The following is a 20105-nucleotide window of genomic DNA, read 5'->3' as shown; positions in this document are numbered from 1 at the left end:
AATGTCAAATCGTCCCGTATAATCTAATAAAGTTTCCACAGAGCAGCAGAATGAGAAATTATATTTCCCTCATTTACTGCATCAGTTACTATCATCACTGTTTGATTTAACAAGTAACGATGTCGTCATCTGTCAAATACAGGAACGCAGGCTCACACTTTTGAAACTAATCTTCTAAATTTTCTTCATCAGAAATTTCGAAACCTTAGATTTCTTTTGCTTGTTCAAGAATACTGTTATCATATTCTTTTTGAATATCTAAAGATTGTTCATCAAGCGGTATGATCTTTCTCCACTATCGTAATAACGTAGATGATTTTACCTTTGACCATGCTGCTGATATACTGCATCCAATAATGAATATTGCTTCGAAAAATTTGGTAGTGTTATAACTTCATGAATCAAATTTTTTTAATCGTAAAAATGTTTCTCGTTAAATTTTTTGTGTAACTCCGGAATGAACACGGATAATCCGCAAACCGGATAATCCTCGCACGGATAATCGGGAGTGTACTGTATATGATATAGACAAATGTGTACTAGTGTACTGCTACTTTTTACATATATGTGTTTTTCATATACGTATAGGACTATTTTTGTAGCTATGGTTAATGTTGTTCATTTGCCTTAAGTTTACTTTCACTTTTGTTTTTCTTTACTCTTAAGCAACTCTTACTATCTTAGTTTTCCATTCTGCTTTGGCTATCCTTTTCTTACATCTAACATGCATCAAAAGAAATTATCGAATAGAGTAAAACATCCCATATTTGTTTTGAATAAAAGGGTTTTTAGCAATGGGATACCTGCTAGCGACGTAGAGTGAGTATTTCAGTACCGATAGGTTGTTGAAACGTGGCGTTTATTTTCGTTAGCGACTTTTCTTTCCATTATATTTCGAGTAAGCCAAGCCCGCGAAGTATCAGTTCTCTTATGTGACACATTCTATATTCTTTCACAAAGATTTAAATTCTTTCAATATATATTTCTCACTTAACACAAAAACAGGTAGGGAGCCTAAAACTATATCACGGTTACAGTACAATACATAAACAAATAATAAATCTAAGTTAAGTGTAGACCAGAAAGATTTATCTTTTAACGAATTCGATGTGCGATACGGCACTGTATTTAATTAACTGCACATTAATTAACATTCTAACTTATGTGGTGCAACAAAGCTCAACATTAACACGTTATTTTGCTTATAGACGATCAGCTGGAGTTAACGTCATAGGTCACAAACGTGATTTTATTCTTCGTAAAGTGCAGGTACACAATTCTGATTGCTGAGTGAAGTGTAATGCTTCTTAAAAACGCAGATTTATGTATTTTCGCTGAACATTCCAAGAAGATTTCATTTTCACAGAACATTCTGCTGTACGGATATAGTTGAGAAGCGCTGATCTGAAGCAAAGAAAACTTACCAACAATGCGAAGAATGATGGTGTTGTTGACTTCACCGAATTTGTTCTTCGCGGAACACGTGTAAGATCCTCCGTCGTTCCTGTGAGTGGACAGGATGGTAAATTGAGCTATGACACCTGTTGCAGACAATTCTTCATTCATCTGGATCCTTTAAATACACACAAACAACAACACTTTAGAATGCTATAAATGGTAGCAAATTTTCAAAAAGTATTTTTTTTTTAACACAGCACAAATGCTTAAGAAAATGGACAAAGCTCGAAACGCGTGCTAAAGAAATTTGATATAGCATTTGATTCCATTTTCCTAAGTTTTCTCATGAAAGTTGTTATTTTTTTTAATCAATAAAATAAGGGATACAAACAATTCCTAATGCGACGCAGTCCATTTGCCTTAATCAGTGAGTGCGTTTTTTCTTCTTCAAAATAAGTTTTTCTTAAAAAGATATGAACAGTTAACTTTTTGCAAGATTGGCGACTATCCTACAAACTTAGAATACTAGGAATAAATTGATGTTGTACGAATTAAGATTTTAAACCACTTCATCGTTTAGTGTGCTGAATCCGGAGAAATACTTGAAAAGTTACATTTATAATATATCCGACCCCTCGAAAGCCAAGACTTTGTCCCGTAATGATTATGCGTAGTGTTTAAAAAAGTGTATCCGTAGTGTTTAAGTAAGTAAATTTAAATACGTAACGTAAAATGTAAAAATTTGGGTTGAACTTTAAATAAGGTTGAACTTTAAATAATATAATTGTTTAATTTCTTTTTTTAAATTTTCTTTATCGTTAAAGAGATCTAACGAAAAACGTTATAAGTAAAAATAATATTAAGGTGATTTAACTCACTTGCTTAAATTACATTTTCTAGATAAACGCTATTTACAATTGTCTGAAAGTTCTGAAATTGTAACATATGTATATATACAATGTACATAAATGTCGGAAAAAAACCCAACTATATTCAATTTAATAAAATTGGACTTGAATGCAGGAACACCTAATCACACATAACCTACAAACATGACCTAGCACCTAGATTAGTTTATTATTCTATTTTTTATTCGCGATTTTTATTTTTATTACTCTAGCATTTAACAGTCATAGTAAGATAGGGCTCTATTTTTTAACAGTCATGATAGAATTACCACGTGGTTTTAACCCAGGTCAGATGACGTACTCCTCTCTCCAGACACCACAACAAACGAGACCATTTTCAGCCACGATACATTTAACGAGCATCTTGCTGCCTTACACAAGCCGGTCGTTACATCGGTTACCAGGATCGAACTTACCACCCTTGCTGAAAATCCGATCTAACGTTATTTAGAGTGATATACTTTCCTTTTCTATTTCAGCTATACTCCTGGTAAACAGGACAGCTGTCAAGGTTACGTGATTTACACACTTTACCCCTCTCCGATATCAAGGTATCTGCAAATCCTGATTTTTTTTTCTACATTTTAATAGATTTCCATTTGTTACTGGAACGTACTGCCATAGTAAAAACGCAAGAATTTCCGTACACACGGTAACGGAAAGGAGAAAAGTGTGGAGAGTGGGAAAATCGGGTAACCTTGAAACGCGTATTCCATTCACAAAGAGTACAGATAGTTTCTGTCAGTGGGGGAATCAATATAATCGCTATTTTCACAAAAACAAAGTAATCCTAAGAGGAAGAAAAAGAGAAAGAATGTACCGTCCAGTTGTCTGAAGTTGGACGCCATTTTTAGCCCATGATGTGATGAGTGGCTGGTCACCTTCTGCCTCACACACCAGGGTAGTTGATTCTGCTTTGCGGGCACTCTTGATCCGATACGCCGAACTGATACGAGGCGGAGCTACGATAAGAAGGATTCATTGAAGTCTTCATTTTAAATAAAAGTATAACATAATTTTTTTAAAATTTATTTCAAATTAAAATTTATTTTTCAAAAAAACGACAGATGACTGAAGAATTTGAAAAAATAATTTAAAAAAATTTATTTATGTATTATTATATGTATTTATTATTTAACCTGCATTCGATTTTTAAAATAAAGCTTGCTTTCTGATTAAGAATTTACATCAAGTTTCAAAAGTAGGTCGACCGATCATACCATATTTAATTGGGCATCATTGGCGCCAATAACAGTGTTTACGACCTTCGATATAAGTACCGATATTTGTTCATGCGCCAAATTTGATTATGAATATATTAATGTCGTTACTAATGATTTTCGAGAATTACAATGAATTAATTTTGGTAGCAGGTAAAAATTGAAACGAAAAAAAAACAACTTTTGCATTAAAAAAGTTATGTTGATAGAAATAAGAACCGTTAAAAATTGTTATTGGCGCCATTGTTGCTTCATTAATTTCAGTAATGGGTAGGAATTTAAATAAAAACATAAATTATGTACTAAGCTAGATAAATGAAGAAAAGGTACTTATTTAGGAAATCCATAAAAAATCATTATTATTATTAACGCTAATGATGGTTAATTAATTTTAATAATGGGTATTACTGGTATGTTAATAGGTGTTTTTTCAATAGGTACTAATATCGGTACTATAATGCATACTGTAGGTACGATAAAAATAGGTTTTTAGGTACCCGAAAGGGTGAAGTACCGGAGAAAGGTGTTGGTTTCTCAGCTGTTGAACTCGAGCAATAGCATTATGCCAGTTTGTATTGAATATAATTAACCTTTTGCTTACGGCGCTTGGTATGATGAAGCCATTCTGGTCCATTTAGTGTATCAGCCGTAAGGAAAAGGTTTAGTTTGAATGAATGAACTTCTAAAAACACGTTTTGCATAATATGATAAGATAAAGCCACATGGAAAGGCAACAAACAAAAAATTTTTTTGAAATTGTTTGAGCTTAATTGATTGCATTGGTTTTTAAGTTTTGTGCATGATTTCATAGTGGTAATTAATATCGATTTATTGACTATTTACTTCTTTTCCTCACGTAGGTATTTATCTAGTCATTTATAAAAATTGTGCAGTTATTCTATTATACCGATATTAAATATTTATGCATACATTTATACAAAAGTTTGCACAAGCTATGCTAGAGCTAAGAGTGTGTAAGCATACTACAAAAGAAATTTAATCAAGAAAGAATTTAATTGAACGTCCTTACAAAAAACCATAATTTTACTATTATGTTAATCTTTTCTTTATTTTTTACTCTATATTAGAATCTTCGAAACAACTTGAGGAGCGACAATTAAATACTTTATTTAAGTCATATTTGAAGTCAATCTTACATACCTTTGACGTCCAGCTTGGCTGCTTTTTTGATGTTTTCCCCAACACCGTTGGACACTTCGCAGGAGTAGAGACCCTCATCGTTTTTGTCAATCTTCTTGAAAACGAGAGATCCGTTCTCTGCGATTTTCCAACGGGAACTCTCATTGATCACCATCTCATTGCCACCATCATCTGAAAACAAAAACACATTCATTTCAATTCTCTCTCTCTCCATCTTTACCCATTGGCATAATGGGTGTTGTTTTGGGCTTGATGGCGCGCGCACCTTATTTGGACGTTATCGCACTTTTCAACTGTGTTCAAAAGTAATATTAAACAGTGCGCATGCGTCGTCATTGCATACGTTGATATGACGACCGCTACTGTTGGATAATTTTTTTTAGAATTATTTTTTTTCACTTTTAAATTTGTTATGGATTAAGTTGGTGAGCTTATTTTATTTTATTTATTTTTTTGCGGCTAAAGTGAAAGTTTGTGTAGAATTACAATAGCTTGACCGTGAATGAATGAAATCAAGAGAATGTCGACTTTCACCGGTGAATGTCAACAATCACATAGTCGCTTTTTTGAGAGTCCTAAATATTTGTTATATCCGATTTAAAATTAATTTATTCGTTTATATTGTTTTATTTTAGTTCATAATCGTAGTTGAACAGTCGACCCAATTTTGGGTTTTCGACTACTATGTTCAACTCCGTAGCCTTATAATTTTGAACCAATCCAGAAGACAAGGAAACTCTTAGATGAGTACCCTCAGAGGTATGATTTGTTATGGGTACATGGTGGACTTTGTGACTCAACATATTTAACTTGCATCAGTCATCATTTACTACAGGAGGAGTCTTCAGACGGCGGGGATCGAACCCACGACCTCAGTGCCCTACCAATCAAGCTGTACCGGCCCGTTGATACTATTTATTCGATATTTCAATATCTGCTGAGGATAGATTAGGAGAATCATCAGTTTTCGGAGTACCGGTTAAATGCATACAGGGCGCAGTGGCACTGAACCTTAAAAAAACATTGATGTAGGGCATACCGGGTAAAAGTATACCGAGCAGTGGCACTTAAATAGACTTATTATATATTTCTGACATTTACCAAAGTTTTCATTCTCGCCTCTTCTTTCACTAGTTATAGTAGAATTTAATGGTGTGCTCTCAGAATCTGATAAAACTATTAGTCACTAGATGGCGTCTTAATAATAAAAATTTAATTCAGAGCCTCCAGATGGCGTCTTATAATGAAGATGTAATATAGATTGATTCAAGAATTCAATGTAGGCAGATCTAAGCCTAATGTACCAAAATAAATTTTTGCTATTGTTTGAAACGAGAGCTCATCTTTGCATGTTACAGTGCTTATTCATAACTGTTTCATGAAGTAATTCATAGTGAAATGCTTATACTGCTTATGACAATTTTTACGCAGAAAATTCGCAACCATTAGAATTTTTAATTCGCCCTTGAAAGCATCAATGCTATTAGTTTTATTCTATATAAATGAATTTGCTATGTTAGCAACGCATTCAATAGTTGTGCATTTCATTGATATTATGAGTAGCGACCCATTAATTTTAGATACAAAATTCGGAACTTACATGCATTTTTCTGTAATTAGAAATATTGTATAGTGGGGTTAAAGATCGTGGACTTCATCATTTAGCACGATAAAATTTATGACATAAGACCCAAAAAGCATGTGACTTTACGGCAACCTTGTCTCGGAATTTTCTTTTTATTGTCACGAAAATGTTTGTTCTAAAAACCTTTTTTTCAATAAAGCAAAAATAGTGCAGTTTCAAACCTTTCATCCTAAAAGGACTAAAAATTATTTTTTAGAGCTTTTTTTTAAAAGTATCTTAGGTAAGATCACTTAGATTCATAATGACGTTTTAGCTGACGACACACAAGCGATAGGATCGAATTGCATTGTCCATTAAAATTTCATGTCAAGGTGGATTTTACCTGAGCATACAAGGAGTTTGCGAAAAGAAACCTTATGATTACCTAGATTTAAGATTATTTTCAACTTGAGACAAGTTTAATTAAAGGATTTTTCTCACGCTTGAAAACCCTAAATCAACCTCGATTTAAGGTTTCTATATAGAAGGCTTGTTTTCCAAGGTTTTGTATTAGGGTAATGTGCGTAAAATAGAGCAGATTGTCACAGATATCGTTTTAAGGTTACAAGGTTTACATGTAAGCCGGATAACACACTTTTTTAGGTTTACATTAAAAAGGTTTTTGCTGAGTGAAAATAAACCTTATTTTGCTATCTGGGGAGTAGTGCCGTATATTCGTAATCATTCATTTCTATTGATATGACATTCGATTGATATGGCATTGAATAATTTTGATTTATATAGAAATTTTTAATAGCTAACACTTGAGTCAAAATAACCTCATTCACGATAAATCATTGAATTTTTTAAACAGTTCGTTAACTTGTTTGGTTTCATATTATTTTTTTAAAAAAAAGTATGACAGACCTATTTTTTTCCTCCATGTCACTGAGGGCTTTGGATATCCTCTTGTGGAGCAATCCAAGACGGCTGTCTGACCTCCCATTGCTGATGTATCTCTCGGTTCATGCACCCACTGCGGTGACACTGAAAATAAACACTCTGTTTAGTTGAAGAGTTGGTTTTCTTCATTTTCTATCGGAAGGAAGAAATAATTGAAATAACGTTTAAAAATGAAATGATGAAAAGAAAATTATATATTAGTCAGTGGTCGGAAGTGAGTACACATAGCGAAACTACTGTACTCGCTGCGTTTTTTTCTCGTAGTTTGTAGGGTAGTGGGCTACTTTTTTAAAAAAAGCAGTGTAGTTAGTAGTGTGATATAAAAAACAGTAGCTTGTAGCGATTTCTGGCAACTATTTTAACATCAGTTTGATAAAGAAAAAAGATTCGAACGCAACAAATGTTTCGATTTTGATGGGTACAAGTCTTCGCGGGTTCACCAATGGGCGCAATGAAAAGGATCATATAGTGTATTTAGAATCAGGAATTACGTATTTAGAATCCCATATAACTCATATTTAAACTAGCCATTACACATAATAAATAATTTATCACTAAGATCACACTTTTTCATATGAGGATATACACTCGCGAAACATTGACATTTCAAAAGAAGGGACCGTATTTCCGCTGCAATGGAAAAAATTAAAATAAATAAAAGAGCATTAAACACTTAAAATGGCAACGATTTGATAACTGCCTATAGTTTTTTAAATTAAATATTCGCTGTCGAGAATGGCATAAAAAAGTTGAAGGTTAAATCAACAAATTCGAAAGGAAAGTCTTGGAATAACAAACTGGCTTATATGAACATGAATAAATATATCTTAATAATTATTCATGTTTAAAATAAGCCAATTTTTATTTTTTTAACCATTTTGAGCATGAGTGTAAATTAAGTTTACCAGCAAAGTTTGTATCCTTAAAGTAGTGACTACATTTCAAAAATAGTTTGTAGTTACTTACTACATTATAAAAAGTAGTTGTGATAAACTACGAAAATAATGTAGTTTTTCCGACCACTGATATAAGTCATATCTTTATAATGAATGATACTTAAAAGAACAGTTAAGTAAAATAAATCATATACAGTTCATTGTATTTGTGTTATTAGCGTCGTCAGTGCATATCTTCATCATTCACATACAATTTAATAATAATGAACAATGTAATTCAGAAACAATATAATAATAATATTCATAACAATGTTGTAGTAAGCTAAAAAATAATATAGTTTTTCCGGCCACTGATATTAGTCATATCATAAATATGAATGATGCTTAAAAATAACAGTTCAGTAAACAAAATCATATACAGTTCATTGTATATGTGTTATAGTTTCAGAGCAAATCTTCATTCACAGACAATACAAACACATTCATAAACAATGTCTTCTTCATTCACAAACAATGCATGAGATTGCATTGTTTATCAGAAAAAAAAAAGAATACGTAAACTGATATATAAATATTTAAAACATACTATTGTCAATGCATCAAAAACAATTAAAAAAAGAAGAAATAATAACATCTTTGACATTAACTGCTAATAACATTAAAACTAGTGCATTTGTATTTTAAAAAAAAGAAAGCAGAACTGCTATATCAAAACAACTAATTAAACACATACATTCATTTTTATAAAATAAATTTGCTTTATAATATAGGCAATATCGAAAATATATTCAAGAAACTGGAAGTAAATAATCATTAAAAATGCTATGTTCATATTCAGAGTAAATATATCGATAAGAAAACGCAGCAAAAGCAATATAAAATTAAAGTAGAACACCGAGATAAATCACTGCAAAGAAAGAATTAAAGACACACTGGTACGATCAATACTTTTTTGGCAAACATAAACGTAATTTCTCTTCATGATAATATGATTTAATTATTCAATATATAATAACCACACTGTCGTAAACACTTAGCACAAAAATACTGAAACACATAAATCATGAGCATTTGTTATAATTGATAATAACAATTGATAAAAGAAAAATCTTAATTGTTTTCCGCAAACTAAAATTTCATGACATTCTATCTTTTCCACATTCATTCAAATCCATAAAATCCAGCCAAAATACATTCCCAAAAATCGCAACGTCGTAAACCTCGTATCATCAACGTCGTCGTATTGTTCGTACTGGATACTCAAGACTGGATACGACAGATTTTCTCTAATCATAAAAAGTAAACAATTTATGCAATCAACAATTTTTAGCAAACTTAAATATCTTTAAATTAGGTATCTTAATTGGATTAGGACGTAATTGTGGCAACGCTGCAAAGACTTTGTGTACTCACATAAAACATGAATATTTTTTAATAAATAATGAAACAAAAGAATCAATTTTTACCAATAATATGTTTTAGCACATTAAAATTTCGTAAAACATACATCTCTCGTTACAACACGATTTAGTTAACGTCTATAGTAATTTCAATGTCGTAAGCACTTAGTACACCATACACCCCCCCCCCAATGTTCAACCGAATGATACTCGTTATTCTGGTATCAGTAGAGCATATTTGTTGGCCACTCTTCAGGGGTACCCTATTAGGTGGGCCAACGTTGCTCAACCATAAGGACTGATAGTACAGAGAATGAAAAAACATACAAGCGTTGTCCAGGATTCGAACCCAGGATCTTTCTGATAGGAGATCAGTTGGCTTTGTGCCTAATATGGATACTCACAAAAATATGAATGATATTCTTTAATTCATAATAAAATGTAAACAATAAGTTTCTTGAACAGTTTTCGCAATACAGGTCTTTATTAATTACGTAAATAAATAATAAGATTAAAAATTCAATTGAATCAGTGATACACTTCGTTGATGAAATTACCAATAACTTGATATTTCCTCAATTGAGGCGTTTCGCATGAGTTTTGTTCTAATGTTATTAAAAATTAAAGTTATATTTTGAGATTGCTGTACGTTGTTACCAGAATATAAAAGTTTGAAAAACACCCGTTAGAATCCGTTTCTGTAATCTTACCATTCACACGTAATTCATCTCGTTTTTCGTCGAATCCGTATTTGTTCGACACTCGACAAGTATAATTGCCATTGCTGGCGGCATCCAGTTTGGCAATTGATAAAATATTTGTGAATTGGTCCACAGGAACGATTGAGTAAGAATTTTCTGTGATTTCTTTCCCGTCTTTTAGCCAAGTAAAATGAAGTGGTAGTTCACCGTCCGTCACTGTGCAAGTAACAGTGGTTCTTTTACCAAACGTGAGATTGTTGGCGAAACTAAAAAGTCCTATCTCCGGTTTTGTTGCTTCAGCTGAAAGAATAGTAAATTGAACAGTGAATAGCAGTAACTATTTTAATAAAAATAATTAAAGTATATCAACCAACCATATTCAATATTTATTTGATAGAGCAAAATGCATTCCTGTCTTTTTATAGCGAACTTATGGATTACTTTTTGGTAGTTTTTTTATGAAAGAGGTATGTAACATTTAATGTTAAAGGCAGAGTAAAACGTAACGATACATTTTTATATATATTCAAATGAATATTATATTTAGTGCTTTTTAAAGATATTTATTTTAATTAAAGATGCATATGCATTGATGCATATATATGCATATAATCGTTATTAATTACATGAACGGTCGAGTGATGTTTATTTTTTGTAAACTGTGATTTAATCTATCGTACGAAAGCAAAGAAGCTAAAAAATGGTTATTTTATTAGAATAAAAATATCATAAATAGTATAATGCAATTAATTGGAAACTTCACACAAAAAACAATTACAGTAGCTGAATTTTGTTGCTATTTATGTTATAAGCACCAATATTCTTTTCTAATAGAATATAATTTTCTGCCTAAATTAAATTAACACTGGACATAACTATGCTAATTTATCAAATTTTATGGGAAAAAGCTATCGGTGTTGCGTACGTTACATTTTCGGACAATCTTATTTTTTACTTTGAAGAATATAGAAATATTTCATAAAAACATAAGAAAATACTTAAATGCGGGAAAACTTATATAAGAAAATATTTAAATGCTGGAAAACTTATTTTAAGGATACATAAATAAATAAGTTTTCAATAGCGCAGTTTCGTACGTTATTTTTTTGGACATGCATTAAACCACTAAATTGTTTTTTTCTATAATTCTTTCACTCAGTAACATAACTTATATATTGTTGCCATTTGTATGGGTTTTTATTAAGTAATCTTCTTATTTGAACTTTATAATTCTACTTTTATTTGTAAGCATCTGGACACTATTAATAAAAATATTTTTGGTAGATAACATCATAAATCTTCGGGCCCTTTAGGATAGAAAAAAACATTTTTTAGGGTATTTATAAAAAACTTATGTTTTGTTCGAGTTAGATTCTACCTTAAGCTCGAAGAATGCCAAAAATATAAAAATAGCTTTATACATTTTAAAAATAAAATGCTGGCAAAATATAACCTAAACAAAACGTTCATTTTAGACAAATACACAATTTAAAATGAAAATATAAACAAAACGAGATTTACAACTTGAACTAATTATAATTTCTATTTAATATTAATGTTGTTATATAGCAATATGTATTTATTGTTATATAAATAGAACTGACAAAATATAACTGAATGCAATATTTTTTTAAATTCAATTTTCATTAAAAAAGCATTTTAATTCCTAAATTTCTTCTCTAACTGAAATTTAGCAATGTATTTTAATTAGCAACAAATGTTTAAAAAACCTATTTTTAAAAGTAATCGTCAAATATTTTACATTATATTAGTTTAGCAATGTAATTCTGTTTCAACAGCAATTTTAAAGGCAAAAATATTTTTCTTAAAATTGAGTCAAGTCTTATAAGGGTTACATTTTTTGTTAAATATTAGCTTAAAACAAATTAAATTTTAAGACTGAAAAATGATTACAATTTTTAAAACTGAATAGCACCAAAAATAATATAACTTATTTTTAAATTATATCAACAACTCGATAACGGAGTTTTGTATCTGGATATCGTGCTAGAATTTTCTTTTCAGTAAATCATCAAAATAATAAATAAAAAACATATTAATAGTGTTATTCTATAATGTTTAAAATGTAACATATCAAAAAAATCCAATTAAAAAAATTTAATAATTTTAGTCGATCTGTAAAAGGGTAAGTGAGCAACAAGATTTACGTTCGAAATTTAAAAAAAAAGATATTCTGTTACTAGATAAAAACAAACTAATTAAATAACACACAAATTTTAAAGAAAAGAGATAAAAGGACTGACAGAAAATAAAACTGAAACAAATACGTGTATTGCAGGGAAAATACCTGTAAGAAGCAAAGTGATGAAAACTGCAATTGAGTGATATACAAACATTGGAAGATTTTGTTGAGCGTTCACTGAAATATAAACATTCACATATTTACTGAGTTATCTTAATTTAAATTAATTTTACATGAGAAAAGAGAAGTGTAAACAAAGAAAAGGCTTACCGTACTGTAAAAGCGTTGTGATAATTCTGCTGAAACGATCCTTTATAAGAAATCTGGGAGACTAGCGCCACATAGTGACAGCTAGATGAAATAATTGTACTCACAAAATACTTTTTTCTCCTGAAAATTCGACTTCAATAACAATTTAAAAAAAACGAAGCAATTTTAGTACGAACAACGATCATAGAATAAATATCGTATTTAATAAATAATATTCCGTGTAAGGATTTGTCATCAATTCTGAAAGAAATACATAAACAAAATTATTCATGTAGTCAAACAGATGATTCAACATTTTGAAAAATATTACATTTTAATACGTAAACAAAACAAACACTAAAATAAAGAAAAGTAGTACGAACTTATGAAATAGCGATGAAGAAACATTTATTATTCTTTCTTGTTTACATAAATATGTCAGAAAATTCATCTTATTTCTTTGCGCAATTTCATACTATAGTTAATATTATTCATATATTGGTTATTAAAAAGTCATACATTAACTTACTTTTAATGTTCAAAACATCAAACGCTTCGTCAGAACCCGCGATGTTGCTAGCTTTACATGTGTAATTTCCATTGCTGTCGGCATTGAGACTTTTAATGATTAGAGATGAAGTATATTCATCGATAGTTTTTATCGATATTTGGTCATTTTCTCGAAGAAGAATGTTCTCCTTATACCAATTAAATTCGAAAGGAGGATCTCCACTGGTAACACTACAAAGGACAATAGTCCTCGAACCTACTTCGGCTTTTACAGGAAAATGAAACGGAGTCACATTTGGCTTTTTTAATCCTGAAATAAAAATTACTTTGTAAGATGCGCAAAACGCTACATTCTAATAGAATTAGTTATGCCTTAAATCAACACAATTTTGAAGAAATAAGAGGTGTGTGTGTGTGATATTTGCTGATGACATGATATCTTTTGAATTGGAATGCATGAAATGTATAATGTATGTATATACAATGTATAATATGTATATCAGCTATATATGCATAAAATATGTACATAAAAATGTATATACAGGAAATGTAAATAATGTTATTGATCGGTATGACCATAGCTTCCAGCCTTAGGAATCAAAAATTAGGAATATTATATGCGACAAAATAACACGCAAAAATTACGAGAGTAAGACCAAAATTTAACTATTAAATAATAACATTAATAGACATGTATTTAAATATTGTATGTAAATTAGTAAAACAAAACTAGAAACACTATCTTTAGTGGGAAATTAATAATATTAATATTTTATAATTAATAATACCGGTATAATTTAAAAACAACCATTACCTATTAATATATAATTATTCCTCTCAAAATTATAAGACACAGGTAAATAATAATCTACATAATAAACAAATATTTCTGATGCAAGTGTTAAAGTACTACAACAAATTTTTTTAAAAATAATAATAGTTGTTAAAGATTCATCTTAGTGAAATGATCAGCAACAGCTATTGGAATAGTATTTTCTAATAGAAAGCTACTAAAAATTACTTCAGCACAATAAACACAGGAAGCGCGGTTGCGGCGATCAGAATAAGGGATTAGTTTAAAAACAAATCTATTGCAAATTTATGAAAATTCAGATTTTTTTTTAAAATATCAGATTTTCAGATTTGATTTAAAAATTAGGAACAAATCCAAAAAATTCAGAACAGTTGGCAGATATGTATGACCAATAAATTTGAATCATGCGAATAGAGTTTTGATTTGAACACACTTGTAAATGAATTATAAATCTTGAAATACAACAAACAAGTTAAACAATAAAATAAACATGAAGTGAAGTTAGATATTTTTCTCATTTTTGGAAATAAGTTTATAAGTGAAACACATTTGACATTTTACGATTTGTATTCTTTAAAAGAATGGAAGTCAAAAAATTTATACGAAAGGACATTTATTTAGAAATTATAAGAGTATTATTTTCAGTGCTTCATAATATTTTTGACCACGTTGTATTTCATGTCTTCAATCTAATCAAGGACGATGTTAAAAACACAGTCCTTGATTAGATTGAAGACAAAAATGAACTTTAAATTATAATAATATGCTTATAATGCATAAATGACAATGGATAAAAATTCTCTTCTAATATTCATTTTATTTGAAAGATAAGACTAGAAAATACGTAAGCTATTAAATAAATGTCATACTGTAAATGACATACTGCCAAATGAAATACAAACATGTTTTATAAAAATTTGCCGACAAGCTAATAAAATAAATACATAAAATATGCTTACCGTGTGTTAGGAAAAAACAACTTGCAGTTAGAAGAAAAAAAGTCCAATTCACAGCCATATTCTCATTGTTGATGACCAAGCCTTCTTTTCTCAAGCACCCCCGAATATGAAGATATAATTATTTAAAATAAGATAACGATGGTGCGTCGCTAAAAAGCGTAATGAGATATATTTATGCGTTTGAAATAATACTATTCCATCATTAAAATACAATTTTTAAATCGACTGTCTCTGTTCTAACAAGATTAAAAGGATGCACGCTTCTCGGATACAGTTAGTGCCGTGTACATCATGTTTGTAGCGGTATAGTAACGCCACATGGTGACACAAATTGTAGTGAAATATTCAACCCAAGTTTATAAATTTCATTTAATTTGATTATTAATAATTTTGTAATAAAACACCATACACACTATTAAAATCATAAAAATAAGTACTACTGCACTATTTTCTTGAAATAAAATTACTCAACATACTATGCATGACATAATCGGAGTACACTTTAACAAAGAAAATACCACATAAAATTTAGGGAAAAGAAATCAAATTCAAAAATAAATCAAATTCAATCAACAATGAAAGAAAAACTGAGTGTTTTTTAGGCAGAAGTAACAAAACGAATAGAGAGAAATTCGTACACGGCAGGAAAAAGATTACTATACGAATGTGATATTGCAAGGGTTACATTAAATTAAATATGCAAACACTGGAAGCATTCATTATTTTAAAAATTGATAAGCTGAGACAACAATAAGTTTTACAAAACTTATTGCCGCAGAATTAATTTTGTCTTCTAAAAAACATCTTATTTCATTTGACTATAATTGAAAACATGTTATTGCATCTCTTAAAGAAATAATAAAAAAATTAAATGGCAATAAACTATTAAAATCATATTCACCACAATTCTCCAAAATATAAGAATCTTTCATAGAATATAAAACAGTCCTTTTCTAACATATAATGCAAATAAGTTGTTATAAAACGAAGTTATGTTTCAGAGAAAGTATAAGTGAACGATTGTATTGTTATTTTTACAAATTCTATTTCATATTCGTTTTTAACGTTTGAAGAATATAAACGTTCATACAGTTTACATTAAAAAAATGAAACTTGAATAAAAGTAAATTGGAGTTACAATAGTCCTTTTACCTTTTATTTTAAGTGATATAGATCGCGAAACGTGCAGTTATCATTGCTTTCAAAGTATGGAGATATAATGATCGAAAACCATTTTGAAGTACCACTCGAATCGTCACTGTACCAGAAAAGTCTCATACCTACATCTCACAAAGAACAAAACTATTAAAATGAACAGGCTGTAAAGAAGAAATATTTAAAACGAAGTGGCTGTAAAGAAAAAATGAACAGACTGTAAGGAAGAAACATTTAAAATTCAACAAATTAGTTTTGTCATATTATCATACTATCTAAAAACGCTTTTTCATTCAAAATCAAAATTAGTTGCTGCTTTGAGCAAGGAATAGTAAATTTAACCACATGCAGTATTTTAGGAACGATTTCACAGCATAACATATTGGTAAACAATAATATAATATAGGATCAGATTCTTTTTGCTTATTAGTATTTTAAATAAGTGGAGACAATATTAAGTAATGGAAATTTTCTTAATAAAAATCACTAATCAAAAAACTCGAGTAGATTATCTGTGAATGAAACGAAATTACAGATATTCACTATAAATTTATGAAACGGTACCGTATGAGATGTAGTCAAAATAATAAAAAGTAAACATGTTTACTGTGATTCTAGTTCAGTAATTAATGGCCTTTAAAGAAAATATTTATTTTAATAATTATAAACACATTCAGAAAGCAAAGATTTTGCTAAACTAACTTAGTGCAATATAATATTGAAATTCAATATATGAACAGTTTATATATATTTATAGAACAATTTGTACAGAATAGTTAACTAACAATATTATACAGAAGTGAACAGTTTTCGCTTGTTTCGTTACATAAGTCATAAAAACAGTTTACCTTTCATATTTAAAACATCGTACTTTTCATCATGTCCAACACTATTGGATGCCCGACAAGTGTAGTTACCATTGTTTCTAACATTCAGCGTTGAAATGGTTAAAATAGAAGAATAATCATTAAATTTCGTGATCGAAACAGAATCTTTTGCATCGAGTGGTTGACCGTCTTGGAACCAAAAAAACTCGAAAGGTGGCGTACCATCAATTACTGTACACATCAAACTCGTCCTCATGCCAACTTGAAGACCACCAGAAAAATTCATTGCACCAATTTTCGGTGCTCTTAAACCTAAAAACAAAATAATTTTTATATATTATTTATTCAGTTACGAAATCTGACTACCGTATTAATAACGTTGCTGTCTCAACAGACCTAAAGAAAGTCAAACAAGCAACAAACAAACAAATTATGATTAAAAAGCAATTATTTAAACTGCTGAAAAAATATAAAAGCAGTAATCTAGTTTTATTATCATGAAAGAACATTAAATATTTTTAAGAAGCATATTTTTTTTACAATTTTTAATCAATTTACAGAAGCAAAATTCAATTTATACGATGAAACTATAATAATTTTTCTTAAAGATAAAAAAAATAAAATTAGGTGATGGATATTATTATTCCCGTGTGAAATTATTGTCACATAAATAAACTTAGCTTTTTCGTTATGATAGAAATTAATAATAGTTCTTATTAAATTCTAAAACGTAAATGGAGGCTTTTAATTAAAAAATAGTTATTTAATATTATAGAATTAAGTATTTCTGTAACATTCATAAATAAATTTGAAAAATTACCAGTTAGAAGAAAAAGTTATTTTCTAATAAAAAAAATTGATTTTGTGATGGATACAGGTAAAAATAATGTTGAACAGAAAAGCAGTGATTGTTGAAACTCAAAACAAAATCTAATTAAAAAAAATCCATAAGATTTTTTTTTCAAATAATAATAATTTTCTTACAAAATATTTAATGGCGAAAGGCTTAAGACTTTACATTATCTACAAAATGTTTGATCCTGAAATACCGAATATTTAATTAGTTATTGTTTTATAATGAGTAAACATATTTCAAATGAATAAACCTATAAACTGAAATAAATTTAATTTCTACATCAGGTGTTTCAGCGTATTATTTTATCAATGCCATATGAAATTTTAATGTAAGAAATAGGTAAAACTAATAGCAAAACTTTTGCAGCAGTTGTAAGACAGCAAATATTCTCAGAATCAAAAGTACCATGCAGTGAAAACACAATTACAGTCAGAATTTAAACTTACCTTGGATGAAGAGGAAACATCTTGAGATGAAGAGCAAAAGAAAAATCTCCCTTAATTGATATGTAGAAGATAATTGCATGATACAGCAATTGTCTGCAATATTTTAGAATAGAAATACGATACTCATCTATTTATCCTACAATGCAGAGTTATGACGATTCAAGCTATTGTTGTATAGCATGAAATAGAAGTTTAAAATACCACTATTAAAAGGTGTTTCATGTAAAAAGGAATGTAAGTGATAATACAAACAGAGAGCAACTCGCACACGAACTCAAAGAACAGTGACATACAGTATAGTAGCGCCACACAGCGACGTAAATCAGACTGAATAAATCAAAATGCAGTTCATAAATTTGAAAAATGATTTAACCGTCTCGCTTTATCAAATTTATTACTTCGTCATCTAACAGTATTTATGCACAATTTTTCATTAATGGTTTTCACGCCATCATTAAATGCCCATAAAATTAACTGAAAAATTAAGAAAAAAAATATCTAGTTTGATACTCGGTCTATGACAGTCAAAAAATTAAAAAAAAAATTTAAAGAGTGACGGAAAATATCAATAACCAGTTAAAAAAGAAAAAAATAGTAAGATTCTCAACAAATGAGATTCGCAACAAATTCAAACAACTTATTCGGTATAGATCATTTCAGACATTACGACTGATGGAACTAGACTGAAACGCTGAATATAATCTGTTAATGATATTAATTAACGCATACCTAAAAGTAATTAATAAAAAAAGAATCATTTTTGTGAAATATTTTTAGAGTCGTCCAACATAACAAAAAAGAAAGTGAGAACTAATGAGTAAAAAGTAGTTTGTTAATATTTAATCATATCATTCAATCAATCATCTGCAAATATTCAGTTATTACACATATTTAATACATACATCTGAGAAAGAAAATGTGAAGTGAACATGAATACCCTTTTTAAAACAAATTCAACGCAACTTAATCGTTTTGCAATACATTAGTTTTGCAAATACATTAGTTAATAATACCACGAATATTATTCAATACATAATAAGAGATTGCGATAAATTCATTAGCAAAAAAAAATTATGAGTGTATATATATATATATATATATATCTTGTGAAAATAAATGCATAAATTGGGTATTTCAGCATAACAGTTAATCGAAAACTTCAGAGATAGCAGCTGAAGAATAATATTTTCTCATTAATTTAAAAAAAACCAAACTAAACAATTATGAATGAAGAATACACGATATATTTTTAGACGAGATATATTCTTACACTATACGAGATATATTACCACACTATACGATATATATTATCACACTATACGAGAATATTTTTTTACACCTGAATGTATTACTCACCATTCATTTTAAGTGAATCGGATTTTTGATCTGATCCGGCGCTATTGATCGCGCGACACGTGTAATTGCCGTTGCTTTCAGAATCTAAATGTTTGAGATTGAGAAAAGAAGTGAACTCGTCGATAGATTTAATTAGAATCTTCTCATTGTTTTGGAGTGGGTGGTCATCTTTGTACCACTCAAATTGAAAAGGAGGATCTCCATCGATGACGGTGCACATGACCGCAATCCTCAATCCTTCCCTTACATCGCCGGTGAAGTGAAATCCTTTGATCACTGGAGCTCTTCCACCTATACACGCAAAATAAATAAATAAATATCTTACTAACTTGCTACGTCATTCAAAGAAAATTGAATATGTAACACAAAACAAACGAATCGTTTATTAATTGACAGAAAAACTTATGATAAATGTGTACACCTTTTATTAGGTCTAAGGGTGTCAAAGGGTAGAAAAGAGAAGTTCTCAATTTAATAAAAAATACTAAAATTTTTTTTTAAATGTTTTTCTTTCCCAAT

At 29.5% G+C, this 20105-nt stretch overlaps 2 protein-coding genes across 2 annotated transcripts in view; both read right to left on the bottom strand.

Moving 5' to 3' along the window:
* The window catches only part of LOC107444895 (cell adhesion molecule Dscam1), a 42915-nt gene extending 30180 nt beyond the window's left edge, over positions 1–12735 (bottom strand). Inside the window, exons 1-7 of the mRNA XM_016059165.4 lie at positions 12685–12735; positions 12520–12591; positions 10221–10511; positions 7179–7298; positions 4688–4858; positions 3127–3268; positions 1425–1573 (exon numbers count right to left, since the gene is read on the bottom strand). Of these exons, the coding sequence (XP_015914651.2) occupies positions 1425–1573; positions 3127–3268; positions 4688–4858; positions 7179–7298; positions 10221–10511; positions 12520–12568 (922 nt within the window). The 5' untranslated portion in view covers positions 12569–12591; positions 12685–12735. The remainder of the gene's footprint in view (positions 1–1424; positions 1574–3126; positions 3269–4687; positions 4859–7178; positions 7299–10220; positions 10512–12519; positions 12592–12684) is intronic.
* Positions 12736–12865: 130 nt separating this feature from the next.
* LOC147808281 (hemicentin-1-like) overlaps positions 12866–20105 on the bottom strand; it is a 50336-nt gene continuing 43096 nt past the window's right edge. The window contains exons 17-20 of the mRNA XM_087166968.1: positions 19587–19877; positions 16950–17240; positions 13193–13483; positions 12866–12924 (exon numbers count right to left, since the gene is read on the bottom strand). Of these exons, the coding sequence (XP_087023094.1) occupies positions 12866–12924; positions 13193–13483; positions 16950–17240; positions 19587–19877 (932 nt within the window). The remainder of the gene's footprint in view (positions 12925–13192; positions 13484–16949; positions 17241–19586; positions 19878–20105) is intronic.

The sequence above is a fragment of the Parasteatoda tepidariorum genome, chromosome 6, assembly GCF_982258835.1.
Source record: "Parasteatoda tepidariorum strain Cologne lab strain chromosome 6, Ptep-v5.0, whole genome shotgun sequence".
Classification (NCBI taxonomy): domain Eukaryota; kingdom Metazoa; phylum Arthropoda; class Arachnida; order Araneae; family Theridiidae; genus Parasteatoda; species Parasteatoda tepidariorum.
Note: the sequence above shows the minus strand (reverse complement) of the source record. Positions and strands in the feature narration are given on the sequence as shown.